Consider the following 22,285-nt stretch of genomic DNA (forward strand, 5'->3'; position numbering starts at 1 on the left):
CAAAAAAAACAAGTGACCTCGATGAGCTGAAAACTTGAGCCTGTGATAAAGTCATGTGATACTTGTCAGCAGATACCTTGTTTTGACAGGTGTCAATTGATCATAACATGGATGTCCACTATCAAAGAAGTACAGAGTAAACCAAGGTTGCATGTCTCTGTCAACCTATTATTTGGATTGTGGCCGCCATGTTGCACAACTGTCGCTGTCGCCGTCGTGCGTACGTGCCCACGAGCAATACCACTAACCATGATAACCATGAGAAAATCAATTCAAGGGTTTCCTTTTCTTTCCTATATGAGTATGGGGCTTCGCCTGGTGGTGCTTTGGGCTGCCGGAGCTCCGCTAACATTTGATCTCAATGTAATAAACTATACTTACATCTGAATAATTAAGATGTACAGCCAATAGGACGTCTTCATTTACACCAGGATCTTTGGGACTGAACTTCATCATCATTCTATTGGCTGCAAGTTTTTCTTCAGGAGCAAAAAAAATCCATCATATTAACTTTAACAATTATTAGATTACAACCCAAGTTTTCTATGAGCAAATAGTCAACAAGGCATAGCCAAGTTGACTACTAGAAAACAAAGGCAAGTAGTTTAATTGTTTTTATTTGTAGAGACTTAAAAGGATTACAACAGGAAACCTACAATTCTGTGTATTTTCAGGCATATGAGGCTCATTTGGTCTTGCCATGGGTATTTTGGACCATGTCTTGACCAAACTCACCTGATATGCTGCCAAAGTGTACCAAAAAGGTTTGTTATACCTCCCAACTCAAATGCATTTTCCAATTGGAGGAGAACGTGCCATGTATCGTGGGTCAAAACTCCTTAGGGCAAACAAAACCCACCAACTCCCTATGGAAACAACAACTTGAACTTTCGACTCGCACGTGATCAGGTCGTGGTCCTTGAAACCGCGGCAAATTTGTGAGCCAGCCAGCATCGAGCAAATAACATCTTTGCATTTTTTTCTATTTTTGAGTTGGGTGGTATAACAAAACACTTAATGACTGGTCCCACGGGAAACAATGACTTTTGTTTCCCCTCAACCTCAATGTTCCCCTTGGCTTGACCTCAGGGAACATTGAGGGTCTGGGGGGAAACAAAACTCGCTGTTTCCCTTGGGGCCAGTCATCAAGTGCTTCATGATTAGGTACGAAAGCAGTCCATTTAGCTTGATCACAGTAACTTTACCACATATTGAGACTGGTAAGAGACCTTACTTATCAAGAACACAGGCTGACAGGCACCATGCGACAAATGCTTATTGACCAAGTATTACAAGTTACCAACCTTGAACATGCACTTCCAATATCTGCACAAGAGTACTTCGAGTGTTTGATGCAACAACTGATGCAATATACTTCCCAGGCCTGAATAATATTAACAACATTGACATAAATGATGTTTTAGTTAAAGAAAAGCATATCAATGATTTGGGTTAACTATCATGGTAGTTTAACTAGTGGAAAAAGCAATAACCCATAAGGATGTGAAAAAAGTTGTTTCACTACTACACCACTACTGTTTCACTAACTGTACATTGCTCCTCTGGCCACTACCAAAATGAAGATGATGCTATTAACAAAACTCAGCTATGAATCCCACACGGGATTCACTCAAGCCTATACTCAGACTGCTACAGGTAGAAAGCAGTCTGCCATTTATTGTCTGGGATGTCAAAAAAGACAAAACTGTGGAGGAAGAGAGGGCTTAATAGATTTCTGACACCGATTAGGAGCCTTATAAGACACTGGGGATGTACAGTGATTTTGTCTCCATAAGACTTTTTTGTGACAGCAAACAATAAGGTAAAAGGTAAAGCCTGCATACAAGCCAAGTTGCCCATCAGGCCAGAGCTTATTTCAGTTTACATACATACAGACAGAGTTTCCAGCTGGAGTTTCTTGATGTTATATTTACTAGTATTTGACCAGATGGTTCAGCAGTAATATAGTGTACTGAAAACAAAGGAACCCATAAGGAAAAGCACTGTTTTGTTATCTAGCAAATGTTTGATTCTATTTATTTGTATAAGTTTATGAAGGCAGGTAGAAATTATCTTAGTAACATGTTCATTATAAGTCAACAACTGATCAAGATAAATGTCAAGAACATCAGCAACAGGAATGGGTGTGATTTCTTTTCCGAGCATCCAAACAGATGTTGTGGGCAGCTGACGAAGAAGTTGAGGCACACCAATCATTAAGACTTAAGTCTTATCAGGGTTTATCAATGAAGAATTTCGACAACACCATCTGGAGACACTTTGCAGGTCTGCATTTAGATTGTCGATTGCAGTAGATATATCAGATGACGAAAAGGACAAGTACAGTTTAGAGTCATCAATATAACAGGCTGATTTACAGTAAGAAGGGACAGACAACAGGACATTAACATAAATGGTAAATAGCACTGGTCCTAATAATGACCCCTGAGGAACTCCATATTTCAATGGAGGAGCATCAGAGATAGCATCTTGGATGCGTACTCTTTGCCTGCGGCCAACGAGGTAGCTATGGAACCAGTGAAGACTTTGGGAAGGAACATCTCGCATTTGTTGTTTCTGTAATAAAAAATCATGTCTAATACTGTCAAAGGCTTTTGACACATCAAGTAACACCAGAGCAAAGATCTCGTTATCATCAACTGTCTGCACCAGCTCATCTGTAACATGGAGAAGGGGGGTTTCAGTTGAATGAAGCTTGCCGTTGCCACTTTGAGTTTAGGCCAGCTTTTTGCTTGCTCTTACAAACTCCACAAACTGCCCATGAGCCAGACTCTCTAACACCTTTGATAATGCTGTATAGGCAAAAGAGACATTGGTCGATTGTTGCACGGATCTTCAGGATTACCTGATTTTAGGATAGGAGTCACCTCAGCAATTTTCCATGCTCTTACAAAGGAAGAGTTGTTCATAACACTTGTGATCGATGGAAGAATTACTGGTAGGCTGTCCTTGAGTACTCGTGCAGAGACTTAAGAGTCCCTGTCCATAAAAATGGAAAATAACTCGGCAAGGGTCGAAAATTCGATTTCGCTCATATTTTCATGGTAGATAGGCTAGGGCATGACAAAAACTACTGGATAGTTTTTTTGGCAAAACATCCTTTCATTTCAAAGAAATATACAAATTACCAAATTCCGTTAAAATCGTCATTTCACGCACCATTTTATTAAACAAGTTTGAGAGCCTCGCATGCAAAACCGCATCATTCTTCCGTCTTTAAAACACTCAAATATTTTTGTGCAATGTTTAAATGTGTACTGGGTTGGTTTTAGGGAATGTTGCGTTGTCTTTTTGGGTGCAAAATAATTAAATTTCGAAGACATGTCTTTCATTCACTTAAAAGTACTTCGTGTATATAATTAATTTTCACCACGTGCGAAACCTTTAAATGGATTAAGCTTCTGGTGGTTGAATCGCAGAAGGATGATCTACAGATTCCTGTAAAAATTTCTTTGGGCAAATGATTGTGAACGACACGAGAGCTTTTCGAAGTACGTCAAAAATGCAAATATTTGACCATTCCCTCATCAAATTTCAATTTACGGGTTAGACGTATATTTTAGCATGCACCACATGACTTGACCAATGTTAAGTTGAAATAGACACAGAGCTGATAATTTCGAAATGCTCTTACCTCATGTGCTGTAAAAGGCAGGTCCAAAGCCGATTTGACGTGTTTCACTCACCGTTCGTCACACATAAAGCAGAAGTTTGCTTTTGATTACACAACGTCCGATGTACATCGCCAACTGTCAACTTATTTAATGGTCGAATACCATGAATCTGTGACCCTCTTTCGACACATATGATCACCACTGCATCTAAGTCAAAAACGGCTAAGTCATTTGTAGATAGTTGCTTGCTTTGCACTACACCAAAATATTACGTTTTGATAGTCATGGTTTCATGGTTTGAATCCTTGCTTTGCAGCGGTTCCTTGTTCATCACGCAATGCTGTCATCCCATTTGAGGGGGTAGGGGTAGGACAATTTCTATCCTAATACATAAGGCTCCGTAAGGCTGGGAACCACTGGGAGCACACAATCGTGTTGAGTAGGAAGAGATTAAATTAAGAAATGAGAAGAATGAATAGTTTACCATTGCCCCTGTTGTTATCTTTCACTCGACCACCACTACCTACATGCCCTGCGTAATACTGTAACGCTAAACTCATACCTAGGTCTTTTCGCGCTGTGCAATTATTTTTAGTTTACATGTAATACAGTGGGCTACCCCCGGGGGAATGGGTGGTGACCGCTTAATGGGGCTAGCCGCTTAAATAGAGGTTGGTGTACCTTGAATATTTAATTTTTTTTGTTTGTTTGTTTGTATTTTATTGATATTTATATAAGCTTACAAATAAGAGTGACAATAACAATTGAAAATACATTTGCAGATAAAAGAAAGAAAAACTAGATAAACTAACGTGAGTACAGATGTAAAAAAAAAACGAGGAATACTATTACTAATAAGACTACTTAAGAGGAAAATACTAATACACCCAAAATACTTACTATTTATATTAATGAATAAAACTACGCTAATTTTTACTTTTTTAGAAGAAACTACATAGACTAACGCTAGTATAGATGAAAAAAACAAAAACAACAACAACAACAAGAACAAAAACAAGAAATACTGTTACTAATAACACTACTTATAAGGAAAATACTAATATACCAAAAATACTTACTAATATATTAATAAAAAAAATTTTCACTATCAGGTTATAAATTTCTTGGTGAACATGGAGTCAATTCAAGACAATCATGATCGACGTGTATTTGAATTATCACTTGTCATGCACCTTCAATTTCAGACTCTTATCTGCCATCGCCCTTTCCAAAACAAAGTTTTTAAATTTTGGGTGGCCGCTTAATAGGGGTAAAGACAATAATGAAACCCTTATCGGAACAACCAAATGGTGGCCGCGGAGGTAACCGGTCAATAGGCGTTTTATTTACAATATTTTACTGACAATAATTTTGGACTGTATTGACAACAGTCCTCTATTTCCTGTTACAAACATACCAATGCCTCGCCACAAGGCAAACAAAATACGCCAAATAAAATGGCATGGCCAGGGCTATTTACTCACCTAATTACTAATTAAATTTAGTCTGTTTTTCTCACGAATTAGACATGTTGCGATTTTCTATTTTTATTTCAGCTAGTTCTTGCTTCATTGATCTATAATTTGTTTCATAGCGATTTTTTTTTAAAATTCTAGTGAGTACAGGCACTAGCTTTATCAGCTGTTGTCTGAAACATCAAAACGTACAACAAACGTGATTTGGACCTAGGCCACGTACACTATAGAATACGATTATATAAATATACACATGTTATTATACATATGAATAAACAGATGGACAATGATTAAATTGTTTCATTTATCCTGAGAGTGTTCTATACAAAATAGATCAAAATGTGCAGCGTATGCCATGACAGCATTGCGTGACGAACAAATAACGACTGTAAGATTGCAGCTGCGCCGACACGCTTATCAGCAATGGTCAGCAATCGGTCAAACGTATTATCTTGGCGCAGTGCAAAGCAAGCAACTATCTACAAATGACTCAACCGTTTTTGACTTAGATGCAGTGATGTTCATATGCGCAGAAAGATGGTCACAGATTCATGATATTCGACCAATAATAGGTTGACAGTTGGCAATGTACATCGGACGTTAACCTTGTGTAAACAAAAGCAAACTTCTGCTTTATGTGGGACGAATGGTGAGAGATCGACTAGAAACACGTCAAATCGGCTTTGGACCTGCCTTTTGCAACAAATAAGGTTAGAACATTTCGAAATTATCAGCTCTGTGTCTATTTCAACTTATTATAGGTCAAGTCATGTGGCGCATGCTAAAATATACGTCTAACCCGTAAATTGAAATTTGACGACGGATGGTCAAATATGTGCATTTTTGACGTACTTTGAAAAGCTCTCGCGTCGCTCACAATCATTTGCCCAAAGAAATTTTTACAGGAATCTGTAGATCATCCTTCTGCGATTCAACCACCAGAAGCTTAATCCATTTAAAGGTTTCGCACATTGTGAAAATTAATTATATACACGAAGTACTTTTAAGTGAATGAGGTACATGTCTTCGAAATTTAATTATTTTGCACCCAAAAAGACAACGCAACATTCCCTAAAACCAACCCAATACACATTTAAACACTGCATAAAAATATTTGAGTGTTTTAAAGACGGAAGAATGATGCGGTTTTGCATGCGAGGCTCTCAAACCTGCTTAATAAAATGGTGCGTCAAATGACGATTTTAACGGAATTTGGTAATTTGCATATTTCTTTGAAATAAAAGGATATTTTGCCAAGAAAACTATCCAGTAGTTTTTGTCATGCCCTAGCCTATCTACCATAAGAATATGAGCGAAATCGAATTTTCGACCCTTGCCACGAAATTAAGAATTTGTCTGATTTTTACAGGCAGGCACTCTTAATCATAACCAGGTGCTTTGTTTGAAGGGAGGCCTTAAGTAATGCACTCCACATACTTATCTAGCACTGTGTGAAACTGGAAAGCTTCTGAACACTGACCAGGTGCGGGTTCCACTGTCGACATTCTTTATTAAGTATCAAAATTATGCTCAATAGCAAGGTCACAAGCTTTCCGAGCAGTCTTACTCCCCACTGATATAAAGTATTTCTTGAATTTATTGGTCAGAACAGATTGATTTTTAGTTGTCAAGGGAATTTTTCTGCTCTTCACTGGCATACAGTTGTTGATGACCTTCCAGATGGCATTGGTGTTTCTTTTGCTGTTAAGCAATTCAGTTCCCACATGAGCTTTTTCCATGTAAAGTTTCTGTAGCATGAAGTGATTAAGAGTATTTCTACTTCCCCTGGATGGGATGCTGGTCCATCACAGGGCTATCCCAAGCATTAAATTTGCTGGTACCCATTTATACATCTGGGTGGAGACAGGCACTGTGAGAGTAAAGTGTCTTGCCTGAGAACACAACACAATGTCCCCAGCAGGGTTTGAACACAGACCACTCGATCTGGAGGCGAGCACACTAACCATGAGGCCACCATAGCAGTATTTATATGTCCAAATTTTCCATGCTTGAGTGTTTAATTGTATTCAAAATAAATGGAGGCAAGGGTTAGTTGCATCTTTCAACCATTTGCATTTGAATTTGTACCAAAGACTTGTGTGGTAAATTAAGTGGATCTTACTTGGAATACATGTGCTGCTGAGTGGCAAATTTTATTCCTGTCCCTTCTGCTCTTTGCCCATCTCCAAAGAACCACCTGATTATAAAGCAACATGAAGAAATATTAATCACTTTTCTGCAGGTTCTTCACAACATTGTTCAACTTTCACCCACTATGTTGGTTACAATGTATTTTTTCACCAGAATTCAAAAGGTAGACATGTGTTTCCCACAATTTAGTAAGTGTGAAGCTTGACAAAAACATCTTTTATTATATATGGCTAGCCCCATGAGTGGGCAAGTTAAACCAAATCCAGGGTGGAGCAGGGTGAATTTTACGTGGCAGTTTACATATATGATATCCCAAGTCTTGCCACATGGACTTTCATCTCTCTTACAATCCAAATGAAAACCAAAGAAATTACATGCACTTGTTCTAAGCAACACTCCCAGTAGGATAAAGAAATTGTCAATCAATCTTTTATCAAAGGCTGTGTCCTGACTGAAGGTATTTCAAATCCTTCTTACAAGAAAATTAATCACGATGTTGTGGAAGCTTTTCACAACCCTCACCTATATGCAATATTTGGCTGATATGCTTTTGCAAGAGAAGCAGTGAAAGACACCTTGGCCCCAGTTTCAACTGCAATACTGCCATCTTCAGTGACATTGCTACCTTTGCCTGTTAGGGTTAAATTTTGCAGCTCTGCAAAAAATAACACACAGTCTGATAAAGGACACTGTATCCTAAACATGCTCTAAGTTTAAGGTTCCAGTGACTCATGATAAATATTTATCTTGTCCAGAAAGTCATATATTGCAAGCTAGAGTATGCTCAATTACATTGCTAAAACAACTCTAATTCAGGGCTAAAAACTCAACTCAAAATCAACTCCATTTCTGAAGCTGTTTCTGTTGGCTTCCTTGACATCCTCCTCTGTTCAAGTTCCCTCATTACATAATAGCTAATAAAGGAAAATAGTTATCAGGGCTCCAAAAAAGTACCGCCTGGTTGTCCGTGACAAGTAAATTTTCCTGCTTGGCAAGCAGCTATACTGCACATCTTCATTTGCCTAGTGGGCAAGGGATCAGGCATGTCGTTGGTCAACTAAATCAATTAAGAGCAAACTAAGTCTTACCAACGGCAAGCAAAATTTGAGAGCTACCTGTCCAAAGAGCAAGCTGGAGTCAAGTTTTTTGCGAGCCCTGGTTATGAACATAGTAAAAGGCTATCTTTACCTTTGATAGGACAGGGTGTTGAAACTGGCAAAAAGTCTTTCTCAGATCCATTTACACACGTGTCTCCTTCGATCTTATGGAACCTAGCACATAATAAGACAATGTAGAATTCAAGAGAGGATGATGTCAAAAAGATACTTACAGTCTACTCAAAATTTTCTCTCAAAAACGTTTATTTTATCAATAAAGATTTATTTCTACATTTGATTTGAACTTCCAGGGGTTTCATTAAGGGCTGGGTACTGGGCAAATTGACTGACTGTAACATACCAGGATGCATACAATAGCCACACTGCTTAGATTTTCACCTGTTTATATATGTCCTCAGAAAGAGCAGATCATGATTACATTGGTGACACAAAAATGTATACAGTCAAACCTCTGGTTGCAACCACCTCTCCTCAGCAACCAGTTTTCAAAAATACCAAAAGTTTCCAAGTTAAATCGCTATTACTTGGAACCTCTTGTAAGCAACCAACCTCTCCTAAGCCACCACAACCACTTTTAGAGCTAAAAGTTTGAAATTTTCCTTTGTTTTTAACCTCCCGTAAGCAACCATTTGACAGATTAATGGAAAGAAAAATGAATAATAAGGTACTGTAACATTATTGTATTTCTGGCTAGTACAAGAAACAGAAATTTCTCAACGGGAAGAACCGGATTTTTTTCTCAAAATTGACTTTTACATGAATAAAACATTACATCGGCGTTGGCACGTGGGGTAAGTCTCGGCAGTTACCACATTCTGATGAGGAAAAATTTTGACCCATTATGGTCTAAGCTCTCGTAAGCAATCACCTCCCATAAGCGCTTATGGGAGGTTCAACTGTGTTAACAAACTTTGTGACAAAAAGTACCCGGCATAAAAGCCTGATGTAGCCGGTGACTTGTGTCGAGCACCAGCTTATTTTGAAAACCCTGACAAAGATGCCAAGATTGCTGCTGGAAGGTCTACAACAGTGCACATTTTCTTGTTTTGCTTCAGTTAAATTATGATTGTATCCATGTTTCTTTGAACAAAAGTCAAAACCAGTTCTATTTATTGCACATAACATCATCATCATCATCATCACAATAAGAACGAGAACGAGAACGAGAACGAGAACGAGAACGAGAACGAGAACGAGAACAATATTTACCAAGCTAACACTAAGTTAATTAGGGTGGTCCTCTATCTACATTGCTACAATTTAATATGTGGAGTGGCTACAAGTCGTACCACAAGACAGACATCATAACACCACAACAGCAAACAAACACAGATTATATCATAGACTCTTGTCAAGCCTCATAACCATTTCTCTTCACTGACTTCATTCTATGCTTCAAAAACCTTTGCCTTTTGATACTTTCCTCCTCAGAAATTCACAAAAGGGTAATCTTCTTTGAGGTGAAATTGATATTTCGTGAAACTAGCTGAACAATCTGTCTCCTTGAAACAGGCTTTTCTTTACTGCCCAAAGTAGTCTTGCACTTAAATAATTATTGTAATCGTACCTAAAGATACCATTATATTTCTCACCCTTGGGTCCTGTTGTAGTTTGTACCCTCAGGACAATTATCGGGTATAATGTCATTATTCAAGTCTTCACTTTTAATGCGAGTACAGTCTTCATCAAAACGCTTTCTTTCAAAACCATAGTCACTAAAAATAAGTCAAGCATCTTTGATTAAACACCTGAAATCTTATTATGTTAAAAGCAAGCATCAAGATGCAGCAAAAACGAAAGCAAATTAATGGAATCTTGTGTACTAAAGGCATCCACTGTTGAGTGTCAATCAATTCCCTTGATCCATCCTCGATCAACACTCAATCAACATCTCGATCAACAATATTATTGATCGACATCTCACTTGATGACTCGGTTGACACTTGGCCGACTTGCAATCAACGTCTCAATCGAGTGTCTGTCCATAGGTGAGAATTCAAAAAAATTGCTGGCTGGGTGAGATCTTCAAAATGAACTGTCTACCAACTTCACTGATTCACTAACATCACAACACATGCATGACAACAAGCAAAAGATGATCAATTTTGGAATCTCCTTACCATTCAAAATCATCTCGGTTGCACTCACAGTTTTGAACAATTTTGAATCTCTTATAGTCACGACCTGTATGGCAAGGTAGGGTGAAATTTCTGGTCTCGAACTGTTGTTGGCGACCAAGAAGACAGCCATCCGTAAACTTGGTAAAACCAGAAGCATTACACAATGGACCTGCCATTAAAATTGTTTCTTTAAGTTCCTCACTTCAAGCTTAGGTAATGTATCAAACACAAAAGAACGTGTTTCACCACATTTCCAAACACCGAGAGAAGAGTTGAAAATACGACAAGTGGCAGAGGATTTTTGAAAAACATTGTGGTTTTTGGAAATGTGGTCAGACACTTTTTTGAGTGTTTGATATATCTTCGCAATCAGAATTATAAAAATACAGTCAACTCTCTCATAGCGACCACTTCTTGTAAGCGACCACCTCCCATAAGTGACCACTTTGCAAATAACCATTTTGTTTCTCAGTCAAATACTGTTCCAAGAACTCTCTCGCAAGCAACCACTAGTCAATTGTCTTAAGCAACCGCGACCAGTTTTTCGGCCAGAAGTTTGACATATTCTTTTGTTTCCTGTTTCTGGTAAGCGACCACCCAACATGATCATGTACCTGATCGTTAAGAAATCTTTATTCAGAGGTGACAAAGGTCACAATATCTAGATTTCACGTATATGCACCCCATGTTTGACTCTGTTTTTTGTTTAGTTTAGATTTCAATCAGGTGATTTTAATCAACAAGAGACACATTAGCCTCCCACACAGACACTCTTGGGGCTCATCACGCCTTCTTCCCCACAAACATCTGCTCAACGGACCGGTCACTTCCGTTCGTTGGCGGTTAGCCCTTGTTTTAAAAGAACCAATCCGCTGTTATCTGCATGTTGACACCTCTGTCATTTGCCACGTGCTTATGCGTGTTTAGGCTCATTTCCATCGCAAAATATTTGCTTGCGAGGGGCAAAAAATGGAAAATATGAAATTTTCTGAGACATGCTGCATTCCATATTGTGTCATCAGGCTTGGCTGTTTGATTAGAACTATTTGCAAGTAGGGTATGTTGCTTGTTATCACGGATATCATATTTATCCTCATCCGGTTTTTCTTCAGAGACGGCGTAGCTTTACCTCGAGAAAGCTATACGTTTCTGTAGAGAGGTTCTTGTGTTTTTTCCATCAATTTGATCAAGCTTATGTCTCTCGAGCTCGATGTATAGGTTTATTATTCTTTTGTCTGTTTTAGCACGCTAATCAGTTGACTGTTTTGCATGTTGTATACCCCATTGTTTGACCTAGTTCAGGCAAGGCCATGGTTTTGGTGCTCCATGTGGATCTTATCAGTTGCCGGCATTTCTAAAATACTCTGTACGTCTGTAGATGCAGGTGCAACTTGTATGAATGTGAGAATGTTAGACATTTTGCAGCACAAACTTCCCAAGTTGAAGTGTGGGGTCAAAGTCAGTCAAAGTCCAGCTTTCCACTGATAGGAAGAGAAGCTAAGATTGGCTAACCGCCAGCAAATGGAAGTGATCGGTCCACTGAGCAGACGTTCGTGGGGAGGAATGCGTGACAAGCCCCAAGAGCATCTGCAAGGGAGGCCAGAGACACACTGACAAGTACACTCTATTGCACTTTTCCCAATAATTGTTGCATGTGAAAAAAAAAAAATCAAACAACTTAGTTTCTATAATTTTGCCTAACTTTAGCTGATGAGGTAACATCTTTATGTAATAGATCAGTCAGTCCAGCATTGGAGTTACTTTGTTGATTTTTCCTGTAAGCGAGCACCTCGTGCAAGCAACCACTTTGTCTTGCACCAGGGGTGGTCGCTTATGAGAGAGTTGACTGTAACGAGAAAACCCAGAAATAAGATTAGGAATATTTAGGCTAATTAAGATTAAATACAACTTGATGAATTATAATAAGCTTGAGAATGTCATTTCAAAAACAATCAACTTGCTCCATGTTAAATGTAAAATGGCCCCAGTGGTGATCCACACAAAATCACAACATTGCTCATAAAAGTTACTTAAGGGTTGCTCACCCATGACATTTGTCATATTAATGTAAAATGCTGTCCATGCTCGGTTTCGATTTCCATTTCCATAAATTACAAAAATTGGCAGTCTTTCCCCGGGTTGAGTGACAACATCGCGTGCTAGAATAGCTACTTGAGAGAAGGTGTAGGGTTTCCATGTAAAACCACCATCTGTGCTATACCTGTGGTGAAAAACAGCAATCATAATTATTATGATTCTACATTTAGTTTCAATGAGGATTCCAAGTCTCACTTAGGGTGCCAATGACGAAACGCCACTATTTTTAGCTGTCAAATTGTCTTTTAGGGTGCACTCAATGAAATAATAAAAAAAAGCTCTTATTTCCATGTTAGGCTCGATTTTCACCAGTCTCTTGAGTGCCGTCTACTAGCACAAGCTCCTTTCATGAACAGCAGAAGCCTATTCTGTTTTAAGTGGGGTCTTTTAGGAGTTGAATAAAGCCCAAGCCATGCCCAGATAGGTCTCCTTCAGTTTAACTCAAATTTCCTGACAAGCATCTGTGAACCTTTCACATGTAAGTCCCCCCTGGAGCTAACAACACCTAGAACATGACAGTAGATAGAAGCTGTAAGGACTAGAAGCTGGTGTTCTTGTTGCTACAATGGCACTGATGTGGGCTAATTTCTAGTCCTAGATAACATACAATGCATGAAGCAAGACTAGTGGAGTGTTATTGGCTTGCTATTAGTCTTAAGGATTTCACACTAAATTGCAAATTGGCCAAAAGTCAAATCAGACCCTCTGCCTATAAGCTAGTTGCATCTTTGAAACTAATGCACATGGTCGTTATCTCTAGATTCATCCAAGTGGTATTAATATTCAGCTACAATCCTCGAGCCAAGGCTTGCACCTCTCATTCTGAAATCCAAACTAGCAACACACTGTGTTACTGGAGGCTGAATATAGCAACCTTGTAACATGAACAAAATCATGTTATAAATATTGTGACAGAAGCATGCTACATAACAGGGTTGTGAAAAGTGGCCGGCTACCAGCAACGATCTGATAAGCCGAACATTTTACTTGAATGTACTCTTGTTCCTAACCTGAGTGTCTTAGTGTAGCGTCTGTAGGGAACAGCAACAATTACTCCACCATGATCCCCAAAAGTAAACAAATATTTCCCTCGTAGAACCTGTTGGTTTACAAATCCAGTATGATCAGACCTGTTCGTCACTTTATACCACAGTTTTCAAAACCAAACAGAGAAGTGAATATGCTGATGAATTGAGATTAACCTTTGAGATGCCTTACCCTGCTCCATCCCAGACCTCCATCCCGTGATACAAACAGATCAGGATATATCTTAAGATTAGTACTTGCCACACCTGAAAGAAAACATTTGAGAAATAGAATACATGTTCTGTGGTTCCAGTGGCTTAGAATGCTACTTACATACTTGTGCCAATGCTGCCATCTGATTGGCTGAGCTTCTGCTAGCCTGAGTACCAAGCACTCTAATACTAGCGGAAAAAACTTGTTCTACATTTCAGGTTGTGCAAGGGAAAGTTTGCCAGAAGGCACGATGATTTCTGAAAAAAGCCCTCTAATTTTTCACAGTTGAGTTCATTCATCGATTGGCAGCTTGTCAATGGGTGCTAAAATTACATTTTTTGGCAAACTTCAGAATGGCACTACTCTCAAATTGGTTTGAAGCAAAAATGCTCTAAATGTTCAGAAAAACAAAGTGCTTTCTGTTTGGCCTAAGTCACATACGGTGCAGTTCAGATATAAGTGAACTACACATACGCGTATTGTACGCGTGTATTTTGCGTATACGCACACATATGCACATATATACATGGGTATATGTCTCTTTGTTATGCATTCCCGTAAGTTTCTTTATATGAAGCATTGTTGGACAAACAAAGAACATTCCTGGAATACAAAAGTGTCAGGTTTCAGCATGGAATTTGCATATTGTTAAAAACGTCAATATGAAAGTTTAAATATTTCTAGTTTTCGATCGCTTCGCAAGTTCACCGACAAACCACTGTTTATTGACACTTGCTTGATCTTTAGCTGCCAAGAAGTTGGGAAGAGAATTGAAACAGTTGCTTAAACTCCTTATTTTAACAAATTGTTTTCATTTACCGCATATTACTTGTAATGTTTACTTTGCAGTTTACAGCTGTGAACAACTAACAGGGGCAAAAAATTATTTTGCAAGTAGTCCTCATAGTTTTTAAATGAAATAATTGCCTTTGGCTTTACATTGACTCCCAGTTAATTTTGAGAATAGTAAATTATGAAACTACAAGGAACAGTTTTGTGTTTCGCACGCCTGGGCAAATCACTTGTGAAATGTTTGTTGTCTGAAGCATTCCGTGGCCTAGTCGAAGAAATGAGATCTCTGGTTCTATTTGACACAAATTGTTCAATCAAACGGTAGAAATAGTCTTTCCGTTCTTCAACAAAGGGATTGTTTATTTAAGTGTTACAGCACGCTGCTCACGTTTAGTCAATTCTGTGTACCAGTCGCTTGCATTGACCATGTTCATTTTCTTTCGAAAAACGTTATCTTTTGGTTGTACTTGGCACAAATTATTTGTTTTTTGACGATGGGATTGTTAAAGCTTCCATCCCCGGTTCTAAATAATTTGACAGAAAGCAGTAAATTGTGTGCCCAGTAGAAAAATGTTTGTTTCAGCTTAGTCTTGTCTGAAGGCATACACATGTATGTATACTGTACACACGTATTCAAAATAAATAAAAACTCCTCTCGCTCTGTACCAAGCTGTCAAGCCATTGAAAACAACAATGACCAAACAATATGTTAGCTCATACATACTAATCAGGCGTGCGTGCGTATACTGTATACGCGTATGTGCGTGTATGTATACGCGTATACACATATACACATCTATACGCATATTCAGCTGACACGAATTACACGTATAGTTTGGTTTGCTTATATCTGAGCTGCACTGTATAGTATTGAAAAGTATGACTGCAAGCTTTAATAGCAAGTTAAGTACATGATAGACCTAGAGAAAACTTTAAAATCAAACATAACCTTGGTGGGGTAACTTGGAAGAAGAACTCGGAAATGACTACATAATTTTCCAAGTAACAATGAGGGTGATAATAATTGTTCAAGTTTCCATATGAATTGAGTTTCTTACCTAAAGCTATCACAAGCCCAGGAGCAGACTCACTGGAAAGCAATCGCTCTGATGGAGAAACACGATACACCGCACCATAGAGCAGATTGAAATGAAGGGAACAAGAAGGCTGCAAATAAATTAGTTATAAAACAACAGTTTTCAGTTGATTTAATGAAATCCCATGACCAAACAAAAGAAGTTGAAAAACTGGATAAGTAGTGGCTTAAATGCTGGCTGTGAAGAATACACCATTCATCACTTACTAGTCTTCCCTCCCTGTTTAAGGACGAACCAATTAAGAGAGGTATGCATGGCACACCTGCAACAAGGCTTAGAAATTGCAACATTCAATGACACTGCTACCATGTCAATTCCACATTGTTCTTCCTGTCTTTCTTGTCAATAGTACTCACTGATAACTATGTTATTAACACAGCAATACCCACCAAATAACAGTTAATTCTGACACCACGGTTATCCACAGATGGAGAACGAACCCGCTGCCATTTTCCACCCCTGTTATAAGTGATAAGTGTCAGCAGATGTCTCTTGCCCACTGGACCAGGTGTTAACTGGGTAGCAAGATAAATACCACGCATGGCTTGGATTCTATCCACATCAACAAAAGCATAAGGTATCACGCTTCTAAAAGAGAAAAAAAGCAATTCCAACAAACTTAAAACAAATTGTAACCTCAATCAGAATCAGTGCATTTGCTTGCTGCAACTTACACAGGACACAAGTAACCCGAAGTTCGCCGCATACAAATGACATACTGCAAATTAGTTCATTTTTATGATGGGTTCTTGGAATAACACATTTCATTTTAGTTTAGTATCAATTTCAGTGGGTTAATATGGCAGAAGAACTTATTTTAACAAGTGAATTCATAACGCTCTGGGCATTTTTTTTTTTTTTTTCACTCTGGATGATGGTCAGCTCAAGCCCTTAATTTTAGTCGCCAGGCTCGCGACTTCCATTTCAAGTTAGTCGCCAGCCATAAAATTCTAGTCACCTTGGTGACTAAAATTGTTGCAACTTGGAGGGTTGCAGGTTCTTTTGCCTTGGAGGGAGAGGTGTCTAGTGCTTAAGGAAATCTGGGTGGGAGGGGGGTTAAAAAATGTGCCCACCTGTTGAAGGTGTGGTTTATATCTGGAATAACCCAATTCTCTTTACAGCATAAATGTGGCTCTGCTTGCGTGCTTTGCTAGAGGGACATTTATCATTCATGGTATTTAAAAAAGCAAAGGATTTGAAAAATTCCTGCGAGTTTGTTTTTGCTAGAAAACTATCAAAGCCGGTAATTATCATGGAGTACTGAATAGAAATTTTTGTGATACAGTCTTTTTATGTAAACAGAATTATATGAAAACTGATTTATCCCTTGATCAGTGGCATCAAAGTATGATTTAGTTAACTACACAATGATCTCCTGTAGGCAGTTAAGCAGTAAGGATTTTGTACTCCAAAGTGCAGGAAAATACACCTCTGCAAGTCGTGAATTTCAAAATTTTCTGGGGATAATGCCCTGGACACCCCTAGTTTGCAACTTTTCTGCCCACTTGTCATATCATGGTGCCAACCTGCTAAAAAACTTATTGAAACCCCTGAACTTTGCTGGTATAGTTTTGATCAGCACAACAAAACTATCAGCATCACTTTGAAGACTTGAGAACAACAAAGCTTGAATAAAACAGTATGCTGCAATGTCTTACTTGCAAGTCAAACAACAAAATATAGGAGTTCTTACAACAAATCTACAAAGCAGACTTCCCCCATCTGCTTCCCCCATCTCATATTTGCTACAAAAGTGTACATAAAAATTAAAGTAGACCTGTATGACCTACTTTTCTGGATTAAACAATAAATCATATTTGATTTTAAACGGTTACTTTGTAACTTCCATACCTGAGCCAAGGAGATGAAACATTTGTGAATGGATTATGATATAAAACCCTCGGCAAGGACAGTTGGTATTTGAGGCCACTCATATCCGACACATACATATTTGACAGATTCCTCAAGTGGTTGATGACCACAAATACATGTTCTTCGACCACATCAAACACGAAAAAGTCCTGTAAAATAAGATCAGAGAAATTAAGTCGTGGTGGAAGAAAAGACAGGAAACTACAATGAACTTTTATCACAGAGGATTACTGTTAGTACAGTGGAATCCCACCTTACAATCATTCCATTAATACAGCCACCTCATTATTATGGTCACTTTGTTCTGGCTTGAACAAAAACTCAGTCAGTCATTTTCTTATTTAAAGAGCCCCTTTAATATGGCCACCCTGTCAATTTGGCCAGATTTCTGTGGCCCATTGGTGACTGGATCAACAGGATTTCACTGTACAAGCCTACTTAGCAAATTGACAGCAATTTAATGGTCTATTTACACTCTGATATTGATCACAGCATTATAATGGCATAAAATGTTCAATAGTCAAGAGCAAGTTCATTGCCTGAAAACCTGGAAAAAGTGTATCCATGTCAGTGCTGAGTGCACTATTTGAATGAGTTGGGGGCACTAAGTCAGTAGGGCAAAAACATGTCAACTTTAATGTTTAATTAATTAATTAATCAATCAATTATCAATTCATTGGTCCTGGGGTTAGGAAGTGGTTGGGGTGGGGTAAGTCACTGTGTGCACCAGGTAAAAACATGTTATATCTACCTTACTCCATTGAAAACGTCATGAAGCTATTATATATTTGTTTTAGAAAACCCCTTGTTCTCCTTGTGTTTTGAATGGAGCAGTTGTTTTACAAAGCTATAAGGGCAGTGATTAACTTACTCTGCTTTCTTCATTCGATGGAAATGATGTATTCTTGAAGGGCAAATTACGATCTTTCAACACTTGCAAGATAGGGTGTTTGGCCTTAGGGTCCTATGGAGAAACAAGATGTAAACTTGAGAAGTGCATATTAAATTAACATTTTGATGTATCAAGTAATTTCTTAGAGATCGATTTTGCAATAAAAACTAATGATAAAAAATCCCTATGTTTCAACCTCTCTGAGGTCATTTTCAAGGACGAGTAAAAAATAACTAAATTAACATAAAAATGTTTCTATCAGTAAAATATAGTAATGTTTAAAAAGTAAAACGGTAAAATGTGATAAAATATGTACATAAGATAAGTGATAAAAATATTTTTCAAGTTAATAGGGGACCTAAAACAATGAGACAATAAAATAATACTAATAAGCTTGGAGAACTGGTCTGAACAATCTTTAAAAAACACATTTCGAAAATAAGACAGTCAAATTTGTTCTTACAGTACGTTTACTGAAAGCGGGGCCACCCAGACAATGAAAACCAATCAGATGGCAGAACTGAAACTGTTACAATAGATTCCAACATTTTCAAATCCAGTCAATGAAATGTCCGGTACACAACAATGAAATCTCAACTTGTTCGTTGTGATGCTCCCAACTACAGTACAGTGTCTGCTAATAAACCTCTTGAATAAGCTCAAACCGTCAAAACTTTTGTGTTATAAAATATTGTGTTACTCTACTTTAGATTTGCATTTACAACCGTGATAAATTCATTAGATTGACCGTTTTCAACTGTGAACGTACGGCCAAACAAAATATCATCATTACGGTTGTTGTTTAAAATTGTAAACAGGTTTCAACACTTTTTTATGAAATAAATTTCGCACCTGTTGTCTGTGCATGTTTCTATTTTTATACAGCTTTCAGTTACATTAATGCAGCTGACCATGAAATCCACCACACAGTTCTCGGAAAAAAACTATTGCGTTCACTGTCTCAGCAGCTGTACATTTCAGAGTTTGAGCTCCCATTCTGGGTTATCAGTGTATTGAAATAACATCTTCACCAAAAATTCAAACGAGTGTTTTTCTGCATTGTACTATCAAAGCCTCAGTGTGTAAAATCACTCCGGTAAAAAGGAAAGACAGTGCGATAGGAACATTCCCTACTCAGAGACCATTTGAAGGGCTTCTATCAAACAGTCACGACAATTTTCAAACCCTACACCACACACTCTGGTGAAATATATTAACAAGTGACACTCTTATGCAACTTTTCTTTTCATGTATTTTCTAAACCTGAACCAACTACCCCATAGAAAGTGCAGCATGTAATTCAATTCAGCATGTGAAAGTACTAATGGTTTGAGCTTGAAAATTTACTGATAAACAACAGTGTAGTCGTGTAAGCATCACAACAAACAAGTTGAGATTTCATTGATTTGTACCGAACATTTGATTGGTTCCATTTGAAAATAGGACATTTGATTGGCTAGATTTGAAACGTTGGAATCTATTCTTTCAGTTCTGCCATCTGATTGGTTTTCATTGTCTGGCTGGCCCTGGTTTCAGTAAATGCACTGTAAAATTTTAAAACTTTGCTCAACGTCATCTAGCATCTGTGTTCTTTAATTCGTTAGTGTAGGTGTCGGCAAGTATAGCTGACATAACCTGCATCACACAGGTCACATTTAAAACAATACACTACGCATTGCTGACTCACTAGGGGGTGGCTTGTCCCCTCTCACTTTAATTTAATAAATGGCCACAACAAAGACGAACATAAATTTATATCAGTTCAGTCTGTTCCTAACAAAACATCAGACACTCCACTAACCGTCCTTGTAGTAATGAACATGTAGTTTTTCATCATTTCAAATTCCTCCACATTAGTTGCAAGTACTTTTCTTTTTCCTTTGCTGTCCACCTGGTTTACTGAAGTTTTGTTATCTCGGGATTTAACTACAAGTAATGAGCAACACTGGATTAGGGCATACTGGAACAAATTTGAGTTTGCCATTTGTAGCAAAAGAACGCCAGGCAAATTGTACATTAAAATTATTAGTCATTGTGCCTAATTTTTCTCTTGTTTTTGTAAAATTTATTGGTATCAGTTTCTGTTTAGTGTAAGTGTAACCAAGCCAACTGTGAGCTTATTTTATCCTAGGCCCTAAAGAAGGGAGGAGACAAGGTAGCCTCATGGTTAGGGCTCTTGACTCCGGACTGGACAGTTTGGATCTGAGCCCTGGCCAGGGACACTGTGTTGTGTTCTTGGGCAAGAAACTTTACCCTCAGAGTGTCTCTCTCCAACCAGGTGTATAAATGGGTACCGGTGAATTTAATGCTAGGAGTAACCCTGCGATGGACTAGCATCCCATCCAGGGGGGAATAGAAATACTCATAGGCACTTCATGCTACAGAAACCAGGATAAGCTTCAGCATGATGGCCTACTTGGCTCATATGCTTATATGCAGACTTAACCTACTTACCTACCGACCAAAAGAGCAAGGAGATGAATCCAGAGGGGCTTTTTAAAGGGAGAGGGCCCTATTGTTTCTTCAGAAAGGGATAACATTTTCAGGCCCTTGATCCACTTTTTCCCACAAGAAAAATTGTGTCCTTTATGCCATGTAAATAATCCTTTATTGCACTTTAGGTCCCACACGTACACCCAAAAACAGTGCAAAGTCAATATCAAGCCATCTTGAGAGCGCAAGCTTGGTCAATAACCCACATTTACACCATGTCTCATTTAATGTTAACAATGAAAAATTACCCCGTCATTTTGTTATTTTGAATTTTATTATTCCAGTCACTTTGGAATTAAGAGGATTAATGATAGCCAACTCAGCACTATGCCCCACGTTGTCACTCAGTTCTTAATACAAGTTATCCTTTATACTCACGTCGTTCTTGAAGAGGCTTTTGATATATCTCAACAAAAATTACATCTGGTAAATCAAGGCCTTTAACACCCCTTGAAAACAAGACACAACAGAGTTTCTATTTGATAACACAGCTACAGGTGAAAGTGTGATACTGTTAATGTCTCAGCACTGTTTCTTGCACTAACCAGGAAAGTGACACATAGATAAGACATTGCAAGATGCATGACAAGTATCAACAAGGGGAATTTTGTTAGCAGCAGAAACACACTTAGGGTAAAATAAGCACTCTTCTAGCTCTTTCCTTTAGTAATCCGTCATGTTTTTTTATGTCCGCTCAAACGAGATGGAGGCTAACTCGATAACCTTGCATTTCTATTAGCCTCCATGCACAAACTATATACCATTGTCACCTTTAATTGTTATATATGTATCTTTTTTTCTCTTTTATGCTAATATTGTAATTTCAAAATGTAAGTACAAAATAAAGTGAATTTGAAGTTGAAGTTGAAGCACTAATGCCATGCAGGGCTTGAAATAATTTTTCGGCTGGCGCCGGTCAAGTTGTCTGGTCAAATCTATTTTTGCTTGGACAAGAAATGATCTTGGCCAGACAAATGCTTACCAAACAAGCTGGTCAACAATCCATATGTATTGAAAGTTTGTAGAGAAAATCATCAGATGAAATGGCATTGCTTGAAGCAAGGAACATGAGTCAATTTTGTTGCAGTGATTTTACTGGTACTTAATTCAAGTCAGTTTACTTGTGAGATTAAGGCCACTTTAATGACCAATACTGCGGTCAACACTAACCAATTAAATGACTTCACTTCATCCTGTACTTGAGTAAATGTTCTTCCAGAGTCTTTTGACAAGTAGAGCTGTAAAAGATAAAATAATACACAAACAATACTAGCTTCTGTACAAACAGCTTTCTGTTACAAGGT

General features: G+C 38.1%; 1 protein-coding gene across 1 annotated transcript in view; it reads right to left on the minus strand.

Moving 5' to 3' along the window:
• LOC145463651 (uncharacterized) overlaps window positions 1-22,285 on the minus strand; it is a 49,093-nt gene that overhangs the window by 20,052 nt on the left and 6,756 nt on the right. Inside the window, exons 4-20 of the mRNA XM_081447407.1 lie at window positions 22,152-22,219; window positions 21,360-21,430; window positions 20,290-20,414; window positions 18,468-18,560; window positions 17,576-17,745; window positions 16,114-16,312; window positions 15,686-15,794; window positions 13,815-13,888; window positions 13,607-13,695; window positions 12,545-12,720; window positions 10,500-10,668; window positions 9,972-10,094; window positions 8,450-8,532; window positions 7,784-7,916; window positions 7,233-7,307; window positions 1,305-1,384; window positions 382-479 (exon numbers count right to left, since the gene is read on the minus strand). Coding sequence (XP_081303533.1) covers window positions 382-479; window positions 1,305-1,384; window positions 7,233-7,307; window positions 7,784-7,916; window positions 8,450-8,532; window positions 9,972-10,094; window positions 10,500-10,668; window positions 12,545-12,720; window positions 13,607-13,695; window positions 13,815-13,888; window positions 15,686-15,794; window positions 16,114-16,312; window positions 17,576-17,745; window positions 18,468-18,560; window positions 20,290-20,414; window positions 21,360-21,430; window positions 22,152-22,219 — 1,935 coding nt within the window. The remainder of the gene's footprint in view (window positions 1-381; window positions 480-1,304; window positions 1,385-7,232; window positions 7,308-7,783; window positions 7,917-8,449; window positions 8,533-9,971; window positions 10,095-10,499; window positions 10,669-12,544; window positions 12,721-13,606; window positions 13,696-13,814; window positions 13,889-15,685; window positions 15,795-16,113; window positions 16,313-17,575; window positions 17,746-18,467; window positions 18,561-20,289; window positions 20,415-21,359; window positions 21,431-22,151; window positions 22,220-22,285) is intronic.

This window comes from Orbicella franksi, chromosome 12 (assembly GCF_964199315.1).
Source record: "Orbicella franksi chromosome 12, jaOrbFran1.1, whole genome shotgun sequence".
Taxonomy (NCBI): domain Eukaryota; kingdom Metazoa; phylum Cnidaria; class Anthozoa; order Scleractinia; family Merulinidae; genus Orbicella; species Orbicella franksi.